Consider the following 26,083-nt stretch of genomic DNA (forward strand, 5'->3'; position numbering starts at 1 on the left):
TCAGCGGGCAGCTCCCTGAGGGCCAGGCCCCAGACCCTGCCCTGCTGTCATCACTGAACTGACCCTCGGGCTGCTCAGGGAGCCCAGATGGGGGGAGACGAGCTCCCATGGGGATCCCTGACTGCACGGTAGCCAGGACAGACGCCCGCTGTAGTTAGATCATGGACGCAGGGATGGGCGGAGACCCCCAGGCTTCTCAGGCCCAGATGGGGGAGACGGGTCCCATGGGGGTCCCTGACTGCATGATAGCCAGGACAGACGCCCACTGTAGTTAGATCATGGACGCAGGGATGGGCGGAGACCCCCAGGCTTCTCAGGCCCAGATGGAGACGGGTCCCATGGGGGTTTCTGACTACAGGGTAGCTAGGAGAGATGCCCACTGTAGTTAGATCACGGACACAGGGATGGGCGGAGACCCCCAGGCTTCTCAGGCCCAGATGGGGGAGACCAGGTCCCATGGGGGTTCCTGACTGCAGGGTAGCTAGGAGAGACGCCCGTTGTAGTTATATCACAGACCCAGGGATGGAGGGAGACCCCCAGGCTTCTAGGGTGTCCAGGCTGGGGAGACGAGGTCCCATGGGGGTCCCTGACTGCAGGGTAGCTAGGAGAGACGCCCGCTGTAGTTAGATCATGGACCAAGGATGGGCGGAGACCCCCAGGCTTCTCAGGGTGCCCAGATGGGGGAGACGGGTCCCATGGGGGTCCCTGACTGCAGGGAAGCTAGGACAGACGCCCGCTGTAGTTAGATCATGGACCAAGGATGGGCGGAGACCCCCAGGCTTCTCAGGGTGCCCAGATGGAGACAGGTCCCATGGGGGTCCCTGACTGCACGGTAGCCAGGACAGACGCCGCTGTAGTTAGATCATGGACGCAGGGATGGGCGGAGACCCCCAGGCTTCTCAGGCCCAGATGGGGGAGACCAGGTCCCATGGGGGTTCCTGACTGCAGGGTAGCTAGGAGAGACGCCCGTTGTAGTTATATCGCAGACCCAGGGATGGAGGGAGACCCCCAGGCTTCTAGGGTGTCCAGGCTGGGGAGACGGGTCCCATGGGGGTCCCTGACTGCAGGGTAGCCAGGACAGACGCCCGCTGCAGCTACATCACAGACCCAGGGATGGGGGAGAGGGTCACCGCGGCCTGAAGTCCCGGCTCCAGCCAGTGGGTGGCCGTGGCATGCACCCTGGAGCGCCCCCCACCCCCAAGTCAAAACCCGCTGCCTGTTCTCTGGGCGCTCCGGGCTCTCCCGCTGGACCAAGGCTGGGTGAGCTGGAGGGCCCCCGGGGGAAGGCCAGGACCCGCGTATGCGCTCTCTGTCCACCCGACGACCACCAGTCCACACACCTTTGGATGAAGGCCCTCACTGATGGGCGATCATTGAATGACAGCTGTTGGCCTGTGGGCGGGCCGCTGCAGCACCGTCCAATGGCTGAGCAGCATCACTAAGCTGTTCTTTGATGCTTGCTTGCCAGTGGGTGGGGCCCACTCGGTGCTGTCCAATAGCTGAGCAGAGCCACTAACGGTCTCTCATTGGCAGTTGGCTGCTCGTGGGCGGGGCCCACTGCAGTACCGTCCAATGACTGAGCAGCATCACTAAGCTGTTCATTGATGCTTGCTTGGCAGGCCACTGCTATGCCGACCAGTGGCTGAGCAGGACCACTAAGGGTCGCTCATTGGCAACTGGCTGCCTGTGGGCGGGGCCGACTGCAGAGTCAACCAATGGCTGAGTGGATCCATGAAGGGTTGCTCAATGCCAATAGCTTGTGGGCGGGGCCCACTGAGGCGCTGTCCACCAGATGAGCAGGACCACTAAGGGTTGCTCATTGGCAGTTGGTTGCTTGTGGGCGGGGCCTTCTGAGGTGCCAACCAAAAGGACCACTAAGGGTTGCTCATTGGCAGTTGGTTGCCAGTGGGCGGAGCTCACTAAAGCATCAACCAATGACTGGGCAGGACCACTAAGGGTCGCTTATTGACCATTGTTTCTGGGCGGGTCCTTCTGCAGCACCGACCAATGGCTGAGCGGCACTGCTGATGGGTGCTCATTCATAGTTTGTTGCCAGTGGGCTAAGCCCACTGAGGCCCCAACTCATGCCTGAGCAGGACCACTAAGGGTCGCTCATGGACAGTTGGTTGCTTGTAGGCGGGGCCGCTGCAGAGCTGACCAACGGCTGAGCGGGACCTGTTGCCTAGTAACGGTCTACAGTAGTGATGCACATTGAGGGCTGCATGCTCAGTGATATACTAACGTCACTTTGTTGCACTCCTACAAATGCCTTTCTTTCTGCAGTGCTAGATTTCTGCCTCTTGCGGCCAGAGCTACCCAGGGACCCGCGTCTTTAGGAAGCACAGTGGCAGCCACTTCCAGGGGTTTCTCCTTCCCCAGTTCCTGTGTATCTCTGTCCCGCTCCCGGTATCAAGGCTTGAGATCTGTGACGGAAGGCAGGCGGCAGGAAGAGGGCTTGGGGTGGGGTGGGGGTGGTTTGTGGCTTTTGTTACTGGAAAAGGAACAAAACCTGCCCTCCCCCAGTATCTCTCCAGCATGCAGATTATCTCCAGCTGAAAACAATCAAGAAAAAGTCAAGCAAACTCCAGAGAAAACTTGGACCTTCTCCCTGAACTGCCTAAAAGAACGGAGATAGAGGTGTTGGTCCTGGAATCTCTAGTTTCAGCAGAGATGTCTGCATAGGATACGGCCCCCCTGTGGTGGGGCGAACAGAGCCTGGAGGCCAGAGTTCACGCTAGGTCTCTATGTCTCTCCTGGCCCAGCAAACATTTATTTATAAAACTTTTGTTTTTTACCTGTCTCTATGTCAACTGCCCTTCCTCCTCTTTGATATCTCAAACCACTACCCCCAACATCCTCTTTTGTCTTCAGCTGAAGACGGTATTTAAGGGGAGGGTTAGGGCCATGTGGGGAGTCCCAGCTGGCTCAATAGTAAAGAGTCCGCCTGCCTATGCAGGAGACGCAGGAGAGGCGGCTTCGATCCCTGGGTCGGGAAGATCCCCTGGAGGAGGAACTGGCAACCCACTCCAGGATTCTTGCCAGGGAAATCCCATGGACAGAGGAGCATGGCGAGGCTGCAGTCCATGGGGGTCACGAAGAGTCGGGACACAACTGAACATGCAGGCTACACGTTGGGCCATTTTCATAGCTCTCTCCCATGTATATGTGAGATTAAATTTTTGTGTGCTTGTTCTCCTGGTTCATCTGTCTCACGTCCATGTCATTCCTATACCAGCCAGAAGAGCCTGGAAGGATCAGGAACATGTCTTCCTCCCTGGCATCACTGTCTAGAGAAACCAGGTGACCAGACGCCCGTCTTTTTTCCATCATTTATAATCGAGACAAGTCTCTCTCTCTGGGCTGCATGCACTCCTTCTCTGGGCCACATCATGGCATGTCTCTGTCTAGCCAGCCTGTTCCTTGCCGTGATGCTCAAATAGAAGCACACAGTATCCCAAAGGCATGACAACCTCGCTGTTCTTTTATGGGAGAGCTTAGCACTCAGAGAGGGCTTTTCTGATGGGGAAATGTCTTCTAGGGTCCCAGTGACATCTGACTGATGACCCTGCACAATGAACCTCTATGGAAACTCGTGAGAAATGGAATTATTTCCAGCCTTATCAGTAAACCAAGGATGTCACAGTCATGAGTGATAGTTCCTAAGGGAACTCAGGAAAGAGCACCTGCTTTCTAGCAGCCATCAGACTACAGCCACTCCCCACGGTGAGCCCTGAGGAAACTCAGGAGGTGAACACACAGGATGCTGGCCTCAGGTAGCTGAGATGCAGAATAAAGGAACGACTTCAGTGAGTCCAGATTCTTGGCATCTTCCTCCACACCAGTTCAGTTCAGTTCAGTGGCTCAGTCGTGTCTGACTCTGCAACCCCATGGACTGCAGCACACCAGGCCTCCCTGTCCATCACCAACTCCCAGAGCTTGCTCAAACTCATGTCCATCAAGTCGGTGATGCCATCCAACCATCTCATCCTCTGTCATCCCCTTCTCCTCCTGCCTTCAATCTTTCCCAGCATCAGGGTCTTTTCCAATGAGTCAGTTCTTCTCATCAGGTGGCCAAAGGATTGGAGTTTCAGCTCAGCATCAGTCCTTCCAATGAATATTCAGGACTGATTTCCTTTAAGATGGACTGGTTAGATCTCCTTGCAGTCCAAGGGACTCTCAAGAGTTTTCTCTGACACCACAGTTCAAAAGCATCAACTCTTCAGCGCTCAGGTTTCTTTATAGTCCAGCTCTCACATCCATACATAGAAAAACACTAAATTCCTTAACTTCAGATATCTGATTTCTTTCATTAACAACCATCTTCTGATGTTGACACGACCTGCTCTCTGTTGCAAAACTTCTATATAACCTTGCTCCCCTGACCCCGTCCTGCTTCCTCGGAGCAATTCTCAGGATTAAGAGAGATGCTGCCTCCTGGGCTTAAGTCCTAAAATTGTCAGCGGTGCTGAGAACACCTGTCCTGGTGCCACTCTCGAAAGAACAGAAAGTGTCTGTCGCTCAGCCGTGTCTGACTCTTTGCGACCCCACGGACTGTAGCCCACCAGGCTGCTCTGACCATGGGATTCTCCAGGCAAGGATACTGGAGTGGGTTGCCGTTCCCTTTTCCAGGTCCCACTCTTTGATGCCAGCAATGTCTATACAGAGCAGACACAGTTCTGCGTTCTTCAGACAGTACCGAAGCCTTCCTCCCCTGGGAAATCTTGACAGCGTCACAATCCTTCTACACCCTGGACACTGAGTTACTCGGCTCTTCTAAAATTATGTCTCCACAGGCTGCACTGACCTTCGGAATGGCTTTATCCCAGAACAGAGAAGTGTCGTCTGATTATCTACGTAATGAACCTCCTGGCTGGTTTTCAGAAAAATGCAACCAGTAGCAGTTCAAATCACAAACTTGCTGATAACACCCCGAGCAAACGTGCCAAACCACGCAAGAGAAAGTTCAAACTGGAGTCTTTCTTTGGCGTGATCTTCCGTGCTCCACGCAGCTTCATGTAAATGTCCAGGAACCCTACTTGGGGTTTCTGGACAGTATTTGAAAAGGCAGATGTTGGGAGAAGTGACTCCTTCTAAGAGAAAACTGCGCAGCTGGGAGGATTCAACACCTGCTGGCCTCCTGGTTTCTTCCCACTCAACTGCGTGCTCCACCCCGTGGCCCTGGGCGTCCCCTGCCGTCCGTTCCCAGGGCTGGTCACACAGACCCCTCTCCCCGCTGCTCTGTATGGGGACGCATCCAGAGCCTGTTGGTCCTGGATCGACGCAGTCACGGTTTTCAAACACAGCCTGGTCTCTGAAGTGATAAGCCACGGAAAACATCCCAAGCCTCAGGGACCTTATGACAACACCCTCATGGGCTAAAAGACCTGCACTTGGCAAGTCAGTAAGCTGGTGTTCTGGGCTGGATGGTGAAAGTGTCAGTCGCTGGGTCATGTCCGACTCTTTGGGACCCCACGGACTGTAGCCCACCAGGCTCCTCTGTCCGTGGGACTCTCCAGGCAAGAATACTGGAGTGGGTTGCCATTTCCTCCTCCAGGGGGTCTTCCCAAGCAAGGGATGGAACCCCGCATCTCCTGCCATTTCAGGCAGATTTTTTTTTTCTTTTTTACTGTCTGCCTCATCCCAAACCCGTATGTTGGACTGCTAACCCCTCCAGGATCTAACGATATGGCTGTATTAGGAGATGGGATTTCAAAGAGAGCATGAAGGCCGAATGAGGTCACTCGCGAGGGTCTCGATCCCATAGGACTGGGGTCCACACAGAAGGAGGAGGTCCGGACACAGACAGACATAGAGGGACAGCTGTGTAGACTGAATCACAGGGAAAAGTTCCCACTGCCTTCTCCTGGGGATCTTCCCGAGCTAGGCCTCTTGGTATAAGGTCACCCATCAAATTGGATGAACAACACACTTCTACAGCACCTCAACAGCTTAATTCTACCTGCAATGACCCAATGTCCAAACAAGGTCACTTTCGCGGGGACTTACAGCATCTTTCTGGGCTTGGGTGCCAGTTGCTCAGTTCATATGTATCTCTCTGTGACCCCACGGACTGTCACCTGCCAGGCTCCTCTGTCCATGGGGATTCTCCAGGCAAGAGTACTGGAGTGGGTTGCCATTCCGTCCTCCCGGCATCTTCCCGACCCAGAGATCGGACCCAGGTCCTCTGCATTGCAGGCAGATTCTTTACCATCTGAGCCACCAGGGAAGACCCATCTTTTTGGGAGGCATACACAATTAAACCCATAAAGAGGTGGAATATCCAGAGCTGGAAGCCCCCCCAGCCCAAGATTCACAAGAGCATCACCCTAATGTTTCCTGAGCCCAGAACACACACAACGAGGTCAACTCAGCATCTGCACCCCGCCATCCCCAGCCCAGAAAAGAGCTTCTCCCGCCAGCTTCCTGCCTCTTTTGCAAACTCTTGCCTGCTCAACATCACCACCTCGGACTTTTCCTATTCACCATCAAGTCTATCTGCTTCTCTTCCGTGTAAGCATTAAGTCACTCAGTCCTGTCCGACTCTCTGTGACCACACGGACCATAGCCCACCGGGCTCCTCTGTCCATGGGATTCTCCAGGCAAGAACACTGGAGTGGGTTGCCATTTCCTTCTCCTGTTCCCGACCCAGGGACTGAACCCGAGTCTCCTGCATCGCAGGCAGATTCTCTGACCATCACATAAGCTACCACAGCAGCTCAACAGACCACTAGGTCTCCAGACAAACAGGAATCCGGCCACCGGGAGGCCTGTCTTCCTGGGAAAACTGGGTCACAGAGCATCCTTGGAGACACACCCTGGGGTTCTGGTTTGAGGACTTCCTGTATTCGGTTTTTAAAAAAAAAAGACAAAGGCTCAAGCCGGTTCTCCTAAATCATGTGAGAATGCCTTGGCCACAGACAGAACATGAGACTCTAGTGACCCGGCCACATGGACCCGAATGCCCTTAGGCTCCATAAAAGGAAAGTCAGACACACAAAACAGCCAGCTGCTCCCTTCTGTCTCCCATCAAACATGCCCCTACTCGTCTCGAGACGCTGGTCCAGTGGTTTTGACTTTACGGGTGTTTTTGTCCGTGCGTGGCGGCGGAGGCGGGGGAGACACGCAAGATGCTCTGAGACCACAGTAAATGGTCCTGTGTCTGCGTGCCCGGGAGGGTGGATCGCGGAAGAAAGGCAGGTGTGGGTGGCTGAGGCGGGAGGGGATAAGGGGCAGGGCAGCGGAGGCAAGCATCTCAGCGAAGGGGCGATCCTGGGCTGACCACGTGGGTGGCACCCCATCTTCCACTGCCGATCACTGTGCTGGGATGATGGAGGGAAGGGCATCTCAAAACAGTCACCGTGCCCATGGGCTCAGTCGCTTCCGTCGTGTCTGACTCTCTGCGACCCCATGGACTGTAGCCCACCCCACCCCAGGCTCCTGTCCATGGGGATGCTCCAGGCAAGAACACCGGAGTGGGTTGTCATGCCATCCCGCCAGGGAATCTTTGCAGAGCCAGGGATCGAACCCACATCTCCTGCATTGGCGGCTGGGTTCTTTACCCACTGAGCCACGTGGGAAGCCCGAAAAAAAAGAGTCAAAAGCCGAAGTCAAAGCCACATCTCGTGACCAGCGGTCTCGCGGACACGATTAAATAAAACCCCTGGGGTCACTCTCTACAGAACTGCAAGCAGAGACGCAGAGGGCCGGCAGGGCACGTTGTGGGGTGGGTGGACCCCAATGGCTGCAGGAAAGCGAAGGATGCCTTGAAAGTAAGCAAGTCGGGGAGACCAGAACAGGTATTTACTCGGAGCCTCGAGGAGGGGGCCCCCCAGGGGAAGAAGCGGGGTTGAGAGGAATACAGTGGAAGCAGGAGGTGGGAACCGGGAATGAAGCCCCCTGCCCGCCCGGGACGGGGACAGACAGCCTCCCGTGGACGCTGACACCTCTGGGCCGTGGGCCAGGGGCGTGCCTTTCACTAGCAAAGAGCGCGGGAGAGTCGCTCTCCTGGTGGCTCAGTGGTGAAGACTCCACCGGCCCGTGCAGGGGAGTGAGTGAGTGAGTCAAAGTCCCTCCGTCGTGTCCGACTCTTTGCAACCCCGTGGACTGTAGCCCGCCAGGCTCCTCTGTCCGTGGGGATTCTCCAGGCCAGAATACTGGAGTGGGTCACCATGCCCTTCTCCAGGGGATCTTCCCAACCCAGGGACTGAACCTGGGTCTCCTGCATTGCAGGCAGATTCTGTCCCCTATGAGCTGCCAGAGAAGCCCCAGAATACTGGAGTGGGTCACCATGCCCTCCTCCAGGGAACCCTCCCAACCCCGGGACTGAACCTGGGTCTCCTGCATTGCAGGCAGATTCTGTCCCCTATGAGCTGCCAGAGAAGCCCCAGAATACTGGAGTGGGTTTCCATGCCCTCCTCCAGGGGATCTTCCCAACCCAGTGATCGAACCCGCGCCTCTCGGCTCTCCTGCACTGGCAGGCGGGTTCTTCACCACCAGCAGCACCTGGGAAGCCCAACAAAGACGCACGAAATCATGAATCAACTAATAAATCAAACTTTAAAGAGCCTGGGAGAGAGAAGAATGTATCCACCGCATGATGGGCACCACCAACTGGATGAGGCCAGGATCTATCGGAGAGGACACTCGGAGAGTCCACGAGACACCCCAGAGAGGATGGGAGTGAGCAGAGGTGAGCGGGTGACTGAGGTCCCAGGAAAACCCAGGAGATGAGAGCTCTGGCGATGGGAGGCAGGGAGCCCACGTGGATGTCTTGCTGGGCCAGCCCGGCATCCCTTCTCCCCGCCGCCCTTGCGCAGGCACTTGGTGGGAACAGCAGCCTTCCTCGGGTAAGATGGGGAGCCTGAGGTGTGTCAGGGCCCGCCGGGGACACGCTCCGTCCCCGGCACACACAGGAGAATCCCACGGTGCGGGCTGTGGGCGGGCGGGCGGCCGGGGGGGGACCCAGAGCAAAGGACTCACAGTTTGACCAGGAACGGGTGGTTGACTTCCTTGAGCACCGACTTCTCGTTGTGGACGTGCTGTTCCTGCTTCAGGCGGATGATGTCGGGGATGGTCATCACCTTCAGGGCGAAGAAATGCTTGCTCGTCTTCTGCTGGACTAGCTGCACGCGCCCGAACGTCCCTGTCCCTGCATGCGGACGGCAGAGAGGGGGGAGAGGCGTGCTCAGCGACCACGGATCCCCCGCACCGGGAACGTCAGACAACCCGGCAGGTCGGACGACTCGATACCCTACGAGACGCCCAGCAACAGACAATCCTCTGGGATGGTCAGGTTAAATTCGCACACACACACAGCATCACTTCACTCTACGACAAAGCTACATACAGTCACGGCCGTGGTTCTTCCAGGAGTGACGCGCGGACGTGAGAGCTGGACCATGAGGAAGCCTGAGCGCACCTAGGCATTGATGCTTTCCAACTGTGGGGCTGGAAAACACTCCCGAGAGTCCCTTGGACTCCAAGGAGATCCAACCAGTCCGTCCTAAAGGAAATCAGTCCTGAATATTCATTGGAAGGACTGATGCTGAAGCTGAAACTCCAATCCTCTGGCCACCTGATGTGAAGAGCTGACCCAGATACACAGGACTAGATGGAAAATATTAGACAAACAAGGAGCTACTACGGTACAGCACAGGGAAATCGAGTCCACGTCCTGTAACAACCGTCTATGGGGAAAGAATGTGAAAAAGAGCAGATACGTAGCTGACTCACTCTGTCGTACACCTGAAACGCTGCAATTAATGATTGCTGCCGTAAACTCGCTCAGCAGGGACGGACTCTCTGTGACCCCACGGACTGCGGCCCGCCGGGCTCCTCTGCCCGCCGGGATTCTCCAGGCAAGATTACCGGAGTGGGTTGCCGTGCCCTCCCTCCAGGGGATCTTCCCGACCCAGGGGCCAAACCCCAGCCTCCTGCATTGCAGGCGGACTCTTTACTGAGTCACGGGCGGTGGCCGTAAACCCAGGGACAGGGTCCTTATAAGATACAGAGGAGAAGCCGCGTGGAGATGGAGGCAGAGACGGGAGGGAGGCGGCCACCAGCCCAGGGACGGACGCCTGGAGCCCCAGAAGCCAGAAGAGGTGGGAAGGACCCTCCCCTGGAGCCTCTGCAGGGAGCTCAGCCTGGGGATCCCTTGACCTCAGACGTCTGGTCCCCGGGATTCAGAGAAGATGAGTGTCTACGGTTTCAAGCTTCCCAGTTTGGTGGAAATTTGTTATGGCTGCACCAGGGGGTACGAATTCAACCCAACAGTGCTCGGGAATTCTCCGAGCATCCTTGCTGTTTAATCACTTAATACCACACATTCATGTTTTTGCGTATAGAACCTAACACAACTTTAATCTCCCTCCGGTTTGAGAACAGGTCTGGACATGGAAATGTACATGTTTCAAGTGCCCCAGCGGACCTCCGCTCAGGTCTTCTGATAACGCTGGCATGGTCTGGGAAAATTAAAGGCCAACAGTGAGGACACCACGCTCAATTGTCTTTGTCCAGATTAATGCTGATGAGGACAAATTCAAAAGAAAGACAACCAGAAATCATAAAAAGAGAAGCCAGCCTGTTCTGGAAAAGTGATGAACTTTCCAAAAGCTTATCAAAAGAAGCAGGCGCAAGCAAGTGTGTCTGCCTCTGGCTAATAATAGCAACATTTTCTTGGCAAAGGAAACGGAGCTGAGTTTCTGCTACCCGTGGGGTAAGCCCCTGGGCGGTCCTCACTGGGAACACACGCTGGCTAGAAAGGGGAATTACTCTCAGACGTCCTAAAAGAGGAAGTTTCTCCAAAAAGGCTGCCACAGTCCCCATTCCTTTTCACGAACTTCACTCGCCCTGTGTATTTTAATTATTGGAAGGGAAAGGATTCCTCATCTTATTAAAAAATGCTTCTACACGTGTCTCTGCAGGGTATCCATGCAGAAAATGGACACAGTAACACTTCTCTTAAGACATAAAGTCTTGCTTCCCCAAAACTGTATTTTTTATCCTTGAGACTGCACGAATCAAATGTGTGATGACACTGTATCTTTTTTTTTTTTTGATACCTCTGACACAATTCGGAAGAAATCGCATTGGTTTTAATTGTTCCACATCGTGGAGAGGATCAGGGGCATTTTCTTACATGCTTACACCTTGTGTTACATTTTTTACCCTTGAGACCGCAGGAATCAAATAAAATATGTGATGCCTCTGTATCTTTATCCAGATACTTCTGGCACATTTTAACTTGGAAGAATCGCAAAGCTTTTTTTTTTTTTTTAATACCTTTAACATCATGGAGGCCAGTAGTAGCATTTTCTGACATATTTCTCTCTTGTGTTTAAGAACGAAAAGACCTTGTGATGAAGGACATATTCACTCTTTCATGAAGAAAGGAAAATGAGAGTAATGAAAGTGTTATTCGAACAGTTGTGTCCAACTCTTTACCACCCATGTGGACTGCAGCCCGCCAGGCTCCTCTGTCCATGGAATTCTCCAGGCAAGCGTTCTGGAGCGGGTCGTCATGCCCCTGATGAGGAAAGGGGCAGAAACAAAGCATCTGAAGACACATTTAAAAAGAAACGTTATTTCACCACTAAAGGAAAAGACAACGGGAAACAACAGGATGATGATACCAACTGGTGAATTGAGAATCGACAGAAACCCCATCAAGGCAGACATTTACCAAAGCCTGGTTAAACGTACAAGAAGACCCTACACGCAGGAATTTCATCTCCCGTGATCTGCTGAAAAACAGGGAACTCAACTATCAGTTTCACCCGATGAGAAATCACCTTTTCTTCCTGTTTCAGAAATTCAGAAGCACTGGGTGGGCCAAAAAGTTCATCCAGGTTTGAGTGGAACATTTTTCATTTTCACACCAATAATTTTACAGAACAATGGACTCACTAGGCAAACGAACTTTTTTGGCCAACCCGACAGCACTGGTTCCTTGAGGATGAGCGAGTTCATCCTTTAAAGGGGCTTCTCTGGTGGTTCAGACAGTCAAGAATCTGCCTACAATGCTGGAGACCCAGGTTTGAACCCTGGGGTGGGAAGATCCCCTGGAGGAGGGCATGGCAACCCACCCCAGTATTGTTGCCTGGACAATCCCATGGACAGAGGAGCCTGGCAGGCTACAGCCCACGGGGCGGCAAAGAGTCAGACAAGACTGAATGGCTGAATGCACACACACACACACACACAAAATACAGAAGACAGATAATGAACAAGGACCTACTACATAGCATGGGGAACTCTATTCAATACTCTGTAATGACCTATATGTGAAAGAATCTAAAAAAAGGGGGGGAGATGTATGTATAACTGACTCACTTTGCTATATACCTGACACTAATATGACATTGCATATCAACAATACAAAAATGAACTTACAAACAAAACAGAGAGAGACTCACAAGACTTAGAAAACGAACTCATGACTGCCAGGGGGAAGGGACAGTCAGGGAGTCTGGGATGGACGTGGACACGCTGCTGTGTTTACAATGGAGAACCAGCAAGGACCTGCTGGACAGCACGGGGAAGTCTGCTCAATACTCTGTAATAACCTGATGGTTCCCAGGGGGAAGGATGGGGAAGGGATAGTCAGGGAGTCTGGGATGGACATGGACACACTGCTGTGTTTATCATGGAGAACCAGCAAGGACCTGCTGGACAGCACGGGGAAGTCTGCTCAATACTCTGTGATAACCTGATGGTCACCAGGGGGAAGGATGGGGGAAGAGACAGTCAGGGAGTCTGGGATGGACGTGGACACACTGCTGTGTTTAACATGGAGAACCAGCAAGGACCGGCTAGACAGCCCAGGGAACTCTGCTCAATACTCTGTAATAACCTGATGGTTCCCAGGGGGAAGGATGGGGGAAGGGACAGTCAGGGAGTCTGGGATGGACATGGACACACGGCTGTGTTTAACATGGAGAACCAGCAAGGACCTGCTGGACAGCTCAGGGAACTCTGCTCAATACTCTGTAATAACCTGATGGTCACCAGGGGGAAGGATGGGGGAAGGGGTAGTCAGGGAGTCTGGGATGGACATGGACACGCTGCTGCATTTAACATGGAGAACCAGCAAGGACCTGCTGGACAGCCCAGGGAAGTCTGCTCAATACTCTGTAATAACCTGATGGTTCCCAGGGGGAAGGATGGGGGAAGGGGTAGTCAGGGAGTCTGGGATGGACATGGACACGCTGCTGCATTTAACATGGAGAACCAGCAAGGACCTGCTGGACAGCACAGGGAAGTCTGCTCAATACTCTGTAATAACCTGATGGTTCCCAGGGGGAAGGATGGGGGAAGGGATAGTCAGGGAGTCTGGGATGGACATGGACACACGGCTGTGTTTAACATGGAGAACCAGCGAGGACCTGCTGGACAGCATGGGGAACTCTGCTCAATACTCTGTAATAACCTGATGGTTCCCAGGGGGAAGGATGGGGGAAGGGGTAGTCAGGGAGTCTGGGATGGACATGGACACGCTGCTGCATTTAACATGGAGAACCAGCAAGGACCTGCTGGACAGCACAGGGAGCTCTGCTCAACGTCTCGTGGCAGCCTGGGTGGGAGGGGAGTCTGGGGGAGAGTGGATACATGTTTACATAAGGCTGAGTCCCTCTGCTGTCGCCTGAAGCCACCACAACATCGTTAATCGGCTATATTCCAGCATAAAATAAAAAAGATTAACACACACAGAACAAAATTTGGCTTCTGGAAATTATTTGGCTTCTGGCTGCAAACCAGTACAAACTCCTGTTTCATTCGGGCCGGGGGGAACCTTCAAGTGTTCTGTAAAGAATGTGTGCTAACTTTGATTAAATTTATTTATTTATTTATTTATTTATTTATTTATTTATTTTATGTTGTGGCTGTGTTGGATCTGAGCTGTGGCATGTGGGATCTTCCTTGTGTCATGGGGGGTCTTTCATTACGGCACGTGGATTCTCTATTTGCGGTGCGAGGGCTCAGTAGTTGTAGCACACAGGCTGAGTTGCTCTATGACATGTGGGATCTTAGTTCCCTGACCAGGGATTGAACCCATGTCCTTTGCATTGCAAGGCAGATTCTTAACCACTGGACCGTCAGGGAAGTCCCTAACTTTGATTAAATTTAAAATCACGGAACTGGACCCTTCGAACAGGTGAATTTTACTGATTTGGAAATTATCTCTTAATAAGCAAAATCTACCCTCAAACAAATGTGTGCTTTGGATAGAGTGATGAAGGTTTTTTATTTTTCTAAGCTTGGAATCTTCAGCTTCAAAGATCAGCTGAATAAGCTGGACACAGTTCAGCTGGGTGCTGGGTGTGGCAGACCGCCCTTGTGAGTCCACACGTCTAGACAGGCTTTCAAAAACAAAAACCAGTCATTCCCTCAAAATGCTAGAGTCAAGCCGCATTCCCTTGCACAGTGCCCTCCTTGCTTCTCTAAGATATTTGCTTTTAAAAGATAAAAATAGAACAGATACTGCAGCGCCCACCCAATTCCTCTAGTTACAGGCTATTTAGGTTACGCTGTCTCCTATCAAGGATACAAAGTATATAATCACAAAAGAAAACCAGGAACACGGGAAGTGGCCAGGCTAACTCCCACTTGCTAACAGATGTTACACAAGGAGATGCCTGGAATTCCTGGTCTTGCACTGGGCTCCCTGCAAGGAGATATGAGGCGCTCTGAACCTCGCCTGGTAACTCTTGACCCAGAGGCAACGGCTGGTCTCTGTAATTTGATAACACAAGCTGGCCACTTTCAAAGCGAAGCCGTAATCTGCATCCAGGGTGGGAGGTGACGATGTCATATGGTCCGTGCTTAGCCGTGTTCCGACTCTTTACAACCCCAGGGATTGCAGCCCGCCAGGCTCCTCTGTCCATGGGATTGTCCAGGCAAGAAAACTGGAGTTGCCATTTCCTCCTCCGGGGGATCTTCCCGACGCAGGGATCGAACCCGGGTCTCCCGCACTGCAGGCAGATTCTTCACCGACTGGGTCACCAGAGAAGCCCTCCCGGAGGCTAGACTGATATCTGGCCGTTCTGTATCACAGTTTCAGCACGCAGTACGTTCAGTCATGGCGTGTGGGATGTAGTTAGCTGACCAGGGCTGGAAGCTGCGTCCCCCCTGCACTGGGAGCCTGGAGTCTTTACCACTGAAGCACCAGGGAAGTCCCAAGACACTGTCTTTGGAGGAAGCCAGTCCTAAAGCAAATGAGTCCTGAATATTCAGTGCAAGGACTGATGCTAAAACTCCAATCCTTTTGCCGCCTGATGCAAAGAGCTGACTCCTTGGAAAATACCCTGATGCTGGGAAAGATTGAAGGCGGGAGGGGAAGGGGACGACAGAGGATGAGATGGTTGGATGGCATCACCGACTCGATGGACATGAGTCTGGGTAGACTCCGGGAGCTAGTGATGGACAGGGAGGCCTGGCGTGCTGCAGTCCACGGGGTTGCAGAGAGCCGGACACGACTGAGCGACTGAAGTTTGCGGTGCAAACCGGGGAGGAGGGAGAAGACTGGAGCTTGCGGTCTCATTGAAATCAACGCGGGGTGCCGGCCACAGACAGCAGCTGAGATTCAAGAGGGCGGGGGAAACAGGCCTTCTGAAAGCCTTGCATCGCGTTCTGTACTAGAGACGTGTTCCAGGCAGTCACGAGGCAGAGAGGAGGGAAGTGGCCCGGCTGATCTGAGCTCTGGCGTGCTTTCCGTTTGTTTCAGAGATTTCCCTGTGGCCGCAGGGAAGAACCGAAAAAGAGGGCCTTGCAGACTCAAAGAGAAAATGCTGCTTTGGGGACGGGCGGGGATGGGGCTGGCAGAGGGAGGCAGGGCAAGGAGGACCACAGGGTGTGGCTGAAGCATCTGAGAAGGTCCTGACGGTCCCCTCGCAGACAAGGGAACCCTGGCGGGTGTCCAGAGGGGTCTGCGGAGTTGCTTTGTTCTGGGGGAGAAATGGCTACAAGTTCCGTGTGGAGGCTCCGGACAAAGCGGAGGATGTGGGATACAGTGGACGGAAGGATGTTCGTCCCCGAAACAAGATTCATATCTGCCTGCAACCTTTTTTTTTTCTTCTAATATTTATTGAATTTGGTTCAGCTGGTAGAGAATCCACCTGCCATGCAGGAGACCCAGGTTTGATCCCTGGGTCGGGAAGATTCGCATGGAGAAGGGACATGGCTACCCACTCCAGTATTCTTGCCTGGAGAAGAGGGGCCTGGTGGGCTACAGTCCAGGGGGTCGCAGAGTTGGACAGGACTGGGCGACTAACACACAGTATTTTACCTTACCCGGCTGCAAATGGTCTTACTAGCTGCATGTGCTTCCCGGACCATGCATCGAAGCCAGGCCCCCTGTGCTGGGAGCGTCGGATCTTGGCCACTGGACCACCTGGCAATACCCACCCAGGACTTTAGAATGCGGAGTTACTTGGAAAGAAGGTGTTTGCAGACATTGTGAAGTGAAGGCTCTGAGATGAGGCCCTCCTGGATGGAGGTGGCCCTAAACCCAAGGACAGGGTCCTTATCAGACACAGAAGAGGAGAGACAGGGACACAGAGAAGCCACGTGGAGACGGAGGCGGAGACGGGAGGGAGGTGGCCACCAGCCCAGGGACGGATGCCTGGAGCCCCCAGAGGCTGGACAAGGCAGGTAGGACACTCCCCTGAAGATGCTGCAGGGACGGACGCCTGGAGTCCCCAGAGGCTGGAAGAGGCGGGAAGGACCCTCCCCTGAAGACGCTGCAGGGAGCCCAGCCCTGGGACCCCTTGAACTCAGACGTCTGGTCTCCGGGGCTGGGGGAGGGTGGATGCGTGTGGTTTTAAGCCACCTGGTTAGTAATGGTTTGTAACAACAGCTCCAGGAAGCTAACACAAGGGGACCCCTGGATGTTCACGGAGAGAGACAGACCCCCAACAAACACCACCTTGGCGACACCCCCTCAAGCCCACAAGAGAAAGCTGTGGATGCAAGTGGTGCCTTTGGGAGCCCCCAGCTCCAGAACAATAACAAAATTCACCAGGATGAATACGCCCCTTCTCCTCTGTCATGTCCGTGAAGCCTGTCAAAAACTCTGTGACTTATTGCCACTTCCTACTTCTGTTCATGAACACAGCATCTTGTCAAACTGCTCTGAAAATATTAGTCAAAGTGAGACTTGTTAAAAAAAAAAAAATTCCTCTCTGGTTCCCCTCTTGGTTCTTGTCGCCTCTTAGGTTCCCTGAATTCTTTGTCTGTACTGGGATCTCAAGCCTTCTGCTATCTGAAATCCTTGGACAGTTGTCAACGTACCGGTCACAGTGAGGTTGCTGGCCTTTTCCCATTAAGGAGGAGAGAAAAAGGACTTCCCTGGTGTTTCAGCAGGTGAGACGTCACCTTCTCACACGCAGTTTTGATCCCCGGTCAGGGAACTAAGGCTTAAAACCCAACATTCAAAAAACTAAGATCACGGCATCTGGTCCCACCACTTCATGGCAAATAGATGGGGAAACAACGGAAATAGCGGCGGATTTTATTTTCTTGGGGCCTGAAACCACTGTGGATGCTGACTGCAGCCATGAAATTAAAAGACGCTTGTTCTTTGGAAGAAAAGCTATGACCAACCTAGAGAGCATATTAAAAACCAGAGACATTCCTTTGCCAACAAAGGTCCATCTAGTCAAAGCTATGGTTTTTCCAGTGGTCATGTATGGATGGGAGAGTTGGACCATAAAGAAAGCTGAGCACTGAAGAATTGATGCTTTTGACCTGTGTTGTTAGGGAAGACTCTTGAGAATCCTTTGGACTGCAAGGAGATCCAACCAGTCCATCCTAAGGGAAATCAGTCCTGAATATTCATTGTAAGGACTGATGCTGAAGCTGAAACTCCAATCCTTTGGCCACCTGATGCAAAGAACTGACTCCTTGGAAAAGACCCTGATGCTGGGAAACATTGAAGGCAGGAGGAGAAGGGGATGACAGAGGATGAGATGGTTGGATGGCATCACTGACTCAGTGGATATGAGTTTGAGCAAACTCCGGGAGTTGGTGATGGGCAGGGAGGCCTGGCATGCTGCAGTTCATGGGGTCGCAAAGTGTCAGATACTCATTAACAACTAAAGAGCAGGAACCAGATGCCACGTGATGAGGAGCTCGCATGCCAGAACTAAGACCTGGTGCAGTCTGATAAATACATAAATGAATAATTTTTTTAAAAGATGCTGCAGCACATTGAACAAAAAAGTCCCCCTAGTCTGACCCCCGGACTAGGGTAAGCACCCACCCCTCATTTTTGCACGATGCACGCAAACCCTGTTCTGGGCAAGCCCACGGGATCCACGCGTCTATGAGGAAAAACAAACAGCGGTGTGTCTGCAAACGCCGCCGGCCTGAGGCTGGCCCGGCTGGAGGCAGAGAGCACAGTCATCGCCCAGGGCACACGCCGTTCTGCAAGCCCAGGCTCGGCAGATCGGAGCAGAGTCTGGGCACGCCAGAGATCTGTCTTCAAAGGGCGACGCCACACCAAGCCACTTGGGGAAGTCAAGTTCAACGCCGGCAACAAATAAAAAGCCACCGACAGACCACGTCTCCATTCCTCAAGTGGACCGAAAATGCGCGCTCATTTTCTGTCGTGTCTGACTCTCTGCGACCCCCTGGACTGCAGCCCTCCAGGCTCCTCTGTCCGTGGGGATTCTCCAGGCAAGGACTCTGGAGTGGGTTGCCATTCCCTTCTCCAGGGGATCCTCCCGACCCAGGGGTGGAACCCAGGTCTCCTGCGTGGCAGGCGGGTCTGTTACTCCTAGGACCACCCCAGCCGTTCCCCAAGACCCCTAATAAAAGCTGGCCGCTCCGTCTCCGCGGCCCGCCCGTCAGTCTGCCTTCCTTCAAGAATCCACCTGCCCTCAGCGGCGCTCGGCAGCCCCTGGGCTGGGCTGACATCCTGACTTTACTCGAATGCAGTCTTCCGCTCTCCTATCCCCGTGAGATGCTGGTCACCATCCACTGGCGTCCTTTCCGGGCTGGGAACGCGGCCGCCTGGGGCCCCGACCGTCAGAGGTCACGCTGCTCCCCAACTAAGGCGTCCTCAGGGGACAAGTGCAAACCACCTCCGCGGCAGGCTTGGGACTGTAAGCCCGGGAACTTCCGGGGGGCTCAGCTGGTGAGGAACCCGCCTGCGATGCGGGAGACGTGGGTTCGATCCCTGGGTTGGGAAGATCCCCCCGGAGGAGGGGAAGGCCACCCACTCCAGGATTCTGGCCTGGAGAATCCCATGGACTACACAGCCTACGGGGCTGCAAAGAGTCGGACACGACCGGGCGACTTTAACACACACACACACCTGGGAACGACCTGCCCAGGTGGGAACGACCCGCGTCCTGACTCAACAGGCAGGCCAGGCTCTGAGTCCCAGAGCAGAGGATGGCTTATCCCGCCCCAAGAGGCAGCGGGTCTCAGGTTTCGTCCAGAGTAAGTTGTCAGCATGCAAAGAACCGGAGCGTTTTCGACAGCCAGAAGGGCTCTCCCCCGCCCCTTGGGCAGAAACCTTCCTACGTATACGGGTGTGTGCCCCCACTCATGTGGGCAGAAGAAAAGCACACGAAATCGCTGGACAATTAAAAGAAGGTGGATTCCTCTTGGCCAAAGGCAGACCTTACCCAGGAGGTCGAGAGCCAGGTCCAGTCAACCTCACACCCGACCGTGAACAGCATCCCAGGTGCTAGGTCACGATCCTTAAGGTGATATTGAAAGCTGTCAGCCTCTGCATTTTTACTTTTAAGGAAGCCAAACAATTGTCCCGAAATGAACACCTCTCAGAAACAGGCCTCTGGGAGAACACTACGGAGAGTCCTTAAAAAAAAAAACTAGGAATAAAATAGGAATAAAGCTACCGAGTCGATGCAACAAATACCCCAGAATGTGTTACCCCCAAAAAAAAAAAGCTAGCTAATCTTTCTGAGGATCAACCAAATGAACATCTTTGTGAGTAAAATCACATCCCAACAGGAACTACTTCCATTCAAGGATCCACATAATCCTCTGACTCCTTGGTGGGTTTGTTTTTTTTATAATGGGTAAATTTCCTTTTTTTTTTTAAATGAACGTGTTAAGGATAAGTGGAAACTATCACTCAAGCAGAATTTCCAAAAGATGAAATTTGAGATAGTGTCCCATTTTAAATACGGCAGTGTGTCCATGTCCATCCCAAACTTCCTGACTATCCCCTTCCCCCATCCTTCCCCCTGGGCACCATAAGGTTATTACAGAGTATTGAGCAGACTTCCCTGGGCTGCCCAGCAGGTCCTTGCTGGTTCTCCATGTTAAACACAGCCGTGTGTCCATGTCCATCCCAGACTCCCTGACCATCCCTTCCCCCATCCTTCCCCCTGGAACCATAAGGTTATCACAGAGTATTGAGCAGAGTTCCCTGCGTTATACAATAGGCCCTGATGGGAAGAGCTGACTCATTGGAAAACACCCTGATGCCGGGAAAGATTGAAGGCGGGAGGAGAAGGGGATGACAGAGGATGAGATGGTTGGATGGCATCACCGACTCAATGGACATGAGTTTCAGCAAGCTCCAGGAGCTGGTGATGGACAGGGAGGCCTGGCGTGCTGCAGTCCATGGGGTCGCAGAGAGTCGGACACAACTGAGGAAATAACACTTGAGTTTACTTTAGATTCCAAGCTCCAGTTTTCAACCTGAACTAAATAATTGTTTTTTGAGGGGGGGAAGGAATTGCCCCCAAACATCAGCTGGTTCCCTGTCCATCGCTTCCCCAATTGGTGCAAGCCACAGGGCTAAGCGTGCGTGCACGGGCTCGCACACACGCAGAGACACACACCCGGGGTCACAGAGCCCTGCTTCCGTCTGTCCCTCCACACTCAGACTCCGGGCGCCCTCACCTCCAGACTCAGACTCCGGGCGCCCTCACCTCCAGACTCAGACTCCGGGCGCCCTCACCACGACAAAGGCCGGCTTTCTCTGCAGTCAGAGCCCCACTGGCCACACCCAGCCTCAGATGTGCTGGCTTCTTCGTTCCCCTAAGAGGCTCCCCAGAGAAGGAGCCAGCAGGGGGAAGCCATCCATTCAAGTCATCGTCTGCCTCATCACAGGAACCCCAGGGAGGCTTGCCTCCAAACCCCGCTGCCTGCGATGAGCTGCCTCATCAAGCAAGTGTCCACACGAGTCACCTGGAAAGAATTCAGAGACCAGCAGAAACCCAGCTACGTTCAGCAACACGGAAGTGAACACCATTTCTCACACAAAGCTAAAAGCACTTTGTATTTCCTTCCTGCCCAGTCCCCATGTCTTGGAAAAAGATATGCTTCAATTGAGTTATTTCATCTGCTTGATGACTCGCAATCATGACTTTATTGTTACTTTTCTCTCAGGTATTTCTTCGGAAAAGGGGTGTTGCACTCATGTATTCTAATGCACTATTTACAGATTATAAGATAAAGTCAGGCATGTACCTGCTGATCCTTCCTCACCTCATACTTAGAAATGTCTCTTCAGTTCAGTTCAGTTGTATCCGACTCTTTGCGACCCCATGAACCGCAGCACGCCAGGCCTCCCTGTCCATCACCAACGCCTGGAGTTTACTCAAACTCACGTCCATGGAGTCGGTGACGCCATCCGAGCATCTCATCCTCAGTCATCCCCTTCTCCTCCTGCCTTCAATTTTTCCTAGCAACAGGGTCTTTTCCAATGAGTCAGTTCTTCACATCAGGTGGCTGAAGTATTGGAGCTTCAGCTTCAGGAGTTTAGCAAAAGATGCAGCATTCTGTCTACCCAATCCACCATAGCATCGGCGATCCCAGCCATGAAAGGTGGGGAAGGCTATTTCTGCAATTAGGAGTAGCTTACAAGCATTCATTAATTTCCCTGGTGGCTCAGACCATAAAGAATCTGCCTGCAAAGGCCAGAGACTGGGGCTCAATCCCTGGGTAGGGAAGATCCCATAGAGAAGGGAATGCCTAGAGAATCCCATGGACAGAGGAGCCTGGTGGGCTACGGTCCATGAGGTCGCAAAGAGTGGGACACGACTGAGCAATTGACACAAATGCACAAGTATCTGTAGTGTTGAAGGGTAACCTCAACCTTTGAACGGTAACCTCAGAAAAAATAAAACAGCCTGCCAAGTTTACCGATGGACATCAGTTTAAGTACACTTGGGGAGATGGTGAAGCACCGGGAAGCCTGGCATGCTGCAGTCCACGACGGGGTATCAAAGAGTCAGACAGACTTCCCAACTGTACAAAGTTTACCAAAAAAAGGGAGGCAAATGGACTCGTGATGTCAAATCAAGCAACAGTCTAAAGGCTCCTTGCGAACAAGCCTCCCCTCCATCACCCGCGTCTCCCTCGCCCGGGTGGATACGAGCTTGGTTTCCGGGATTCCGCGCGCCTGCCCGCCCGACGTCCCCACTCCGAGACCCGTGGCTCAGCGCCGCGTGTCTAAAGGCGCATGCCGGAGCCAGAAGCTTCTCCTCAGAAGGGAAGCTTTTGCAGCTTATCCAGGAGCAGCCCTGGGCCTGGGGCCATCCTGTAACACCCAGAACTGGTTCTGCCCGTCCGGCATCAGGGAGGGGCGGGCCTGGTGGAGGTGGTGATTAGTGGTGGACACTCCGGAACCGCCTGACAGCCTCAAGTGGGCATGCATACCTTCCCCACTGCGCACACACGCCCACCTCCAGCCCCATCTGTTGCTCATCGTGTTTCCCATTTGCAGTTAAGGAAGAACTTTTTTTTCCCCCCCAGTATTTATTTATTTGGCTGCGACGGGTCTTAAATTGTCCCAAGGCATTCCCCGGTGGCTCAGATGGTAAAGAATCCGCCTGCAATGCAGGAGACCCAGGTTCGATCCCGGGGTTGGGAAGATCCCCTGCAGAAGGGATAGGCTACCCACTCCAGTATTCTTGGACTCCCTTCTGGCTCAGCTGGTAAAGAATCCACCTGCAACGTGGGAGACCTCAGTTCCACCCCTGGGTCGGGAAGATCCCCTGGAGGAGGGCATGGCGACCCACTCTAGTACTCTTGGCTTAGAGAATCCCATGGACAGAGGAGCCTGGCGGGCTACAGTCCATGGGGACGAAAAAGAGTCTGCCACGACTCAGCGTCCTGGTGGGACGGTAAGTGGAGATGAACCCACTAAGGAGTAAGGATGTCTGAAGGACCCTGATCCAAGAGGGCCCATCCACGTGTCCTGAGGAGAGGAATCCCCAGAGATGACACTTCCTTCTTCTCTCTCTCTCTCTCCCTGCGGACACCCAGCCAATAGAGGACCTGTGGACAAGCCGTCTGCCAAACCAGGAGCCCCGTGCTGTCACCGCAAACCCCTATCAGCTCACGTCCTTAGCGTCTGGGGAGGACGCCCCAAAACGCCCCACTCGGCCCCCTTTCCTCCCAGAGACCTCCGTGAAAATCCAGGGAGATGCCCGTGGTCTTCCCCGGGACCGGAGCTCCCAAAACAGTCAACCTTGCTTTTTTCCCGGTATTGCCTGCTTCTTCCCGGCAAGAAAAAGCACTTGCAGTGTCAACGAAAAGAGGACAAAGGGAAACGTTTCTGGATGGTGTGAGGGTGGTGACATGTGGGTGTCTGAAAAAAAAAAAAGAAAACTTGGGGAAAATATCAGGAAAGAGCCACAGTCAAGCCCAAAGTGAATGAGGAAGGTTTCTTGAGAATGGTGAATGCAGCTTTTTTTTTCCCTCCCCCCTACAAGAAGGACAAGGTGGTTACAAGGGTCAAGAGCGCCCAGGGCCGGGATGGTCACGTCTGTGCCACATGCTGTTCTGGCCCTTTCCTTAGAGACGGACGTGACCTCCTGGTGGTACCCAGGCGAGAAGCAAGGCTGACTCCAGCATCACACCGCCGTGTCTGGATCCACACGGATGACCCAGGAGGGGTTCCCAGCCCCAGGACAGATGCTCTCCTGTAAGGATTCTAGGACGTGGCCAGGCGCTGGTGCTCCTGGAGACGGCCACCTGTGGCCCCAAAGGCAGGTCAACCTTTGACCTCAAGAGGAGGTAGATCAACACGCCAGGAGACGTCAACCCTGGTCTTACGGACTGAACGTGCGTGCCCCTTCAAAACGCTCAGGTGGAAGTCCAAACACCACACACACACACACACACACACACACACACACACACACACACACACACACACACACACACACACACACACACACACACACACAACGAGATGGTGTCTGCAGGTGGCTCTCTGGGACGGGATGAGGCTGAGAAGAATTCACGAGGATGGGATGAGCATCCTCAGGAGCTCTTCCTACTATCCAGCACCCTCAAGGACACCGCTAGAAGCCCACCCAGGAAACCTCTCGGGGGACCAAACTCCAACCACCCTGCCTTTGAACTTCCAGCCTCCAGAACCGTGAGAGGCTGATCTGTGTTGCGGACAAGATACCCCCATGGATGGTGCTCTTGGTGGGCCCACGCCCACCAAGACATCGAGGTTGGGATGGATTCAAGATGGTTACCCGCTGGCCTAACCACACGGGAAGCTGGTGGAGACTCTGCCCCAAGGAGCTCTGCCAAGCAGTGAATGAACGCCTCATCCTCTGAAGGGGTTTCCCTAGGTGGCACTCGTGGTAAAGACTCCACCTGCCCATGTGGGAGACGTCAAGGACGCGGGTTCGATCCCGGGGTCGGGAAGATCCCCCTGGAGAAGGAAATAGCAGCCCACTCCAGTATTCTTGCCATGGACAGAGGCAGCCTGTTGGGCTACAGTCCCTGGGCTGGTGGCGGCCTCCCTCCCGTCTCCGTCTCCGTCTCCACGTGGCTTCTCCTCTGTGTCTGTATCTCTCCTCTTCTGAGTCTTATAAGGACTCTGTCCCTGGGTTTAGGGCCACCCCCGTCCAGGAGGGCCTCATCTCAGACCCTTCACTCCATCACGTCTGCAGAGAGCCTGTTTCAAAGTAAGGTTCCACTGTGAGCTTATGAGAGGACATGATTTTGTGTGTCCGTGGCCAGGGGTCTAGCCTACCCAGGACCACAGGTTTTGCGTGGAGGTACCGGGGGCTTGTTCGAGCATCCCTGTCACCCTCTTTCCCCGAGGGAGAATGAGAGAATGAGAACGCAATTGTTTTCCGATGCTCGTTTCTACTCCTGGATGGTCCTGCCCCTCAGGTAATTTTCTTTCCTCAGGTTTATTTCCCTCTCCTTTCTCCCGAGCAGGGAACTTCCACCTCTGCACCTCCCAAGCTTCTCTTGAAGCGAAGGGAAGCACCACTCGCTCAGTCATGTCCGACTCTTGGCGACCCCATGGATGGTAGCCCGCTGGGCTCCTCCACCCGTGGGATTCTCCAGGCAAGAATCCTGGAGTGGGTTGCCATGCCCTCCTCCAGGGGAATCTTCCCCACCCAGGGATCGAACCTGGGTCTCCTGCATTGGCAGGAGGATTCTTTATCCGCTGAGCTCCGAGGGAAGCCCAATGCTTGGAGATGAAAGTTTACAAAGGCTCTAGCCCCTCAGAGATGGAACCTCAGAAAACAGAGGCTATATGAAGACGACAACACGGAACAGGCAAAACCATGGAGACAGACAGCAGACGGGGTTCTCAGCGGCTGCAAGAGCAAGAAATGGCTGGGGTGGGGGGCGGGGATGACCGCGAGAGAATCCCCTTTGCAGGGGACAAAAATGTTCTGCAACCTCACAGACGGGAGGGCCACGCAACTCTGTGAATATGCAAAAGGCCAGTGGACGGTTCCCTTGAAAACAGTTCCTTTCACGTTACATCAATGTCACTGCAATCTTTAAAAAACTGAGAAGGGACAGGGATTTCTCTGGTGGTCCAGGGGTCAAGACTCCATGCTTCCAACGCAGGGAGTGCAGGTTCGACCCCGGCTCAGGGAACTAAGATCCCACAAGCCACACAGCATGGCCAAAAAGTAAAAAATAAAATAAAGCTGTTGGTTTTTTTTTTAAATGAGGACAAACAGCCTGCAGGGCTTGTGTAAGAAGCAATATTATTTCCTGGTCTTTAACCCAACTTGCAAAGCTGCCGTGACGCGCTCAGGATGAAACTATCCTTCGCACCCACACAAGGTGAGTAAGATTAAAAGGTGAACACAAACAGATTTTTCTGGGT

The 26,083-nt window shown here is 53.5% G+C and overlaps 1 protein-coding gene across 1 annotated transcript in view; it reads right to left on the reverse strand.

The window, feature by feature from the left end:
• Nucleotides 1–26,083, reverse strand: part of PRKX (protein kinase cAMP-dependent X-linked catalytic subunit) — a 62,946-nt gene that overhangs the window by 30,068 nt on the left and 6,795 nt on the right. Inside the window, exon 2 of the mRNA XM_065914888.1 lies at nt 8,980–9,148. Within this exon, the coding sequence (XP_065770960.1) occupies nt 8,980–9,148 (169 nt within the window). The remainder of the gene's footprint in view (nt 1–8,979; nt 9,149–26,083) is intronic.

Source organism: Muntiacus reevesi, chromosome X (assembly GCF_963930625.1).
Source record: "Muntiacus reevesi chromosome X, mMunRee1.1, whole genome shotgun sequence".
In the NCBI taxonomy this organism is placed as follows: Eukaryota; Metazoa; Chordata; class Mammalia; order Artiodactyla; family Cervidae; genus Muntiacus; species Muntiacus reevesi.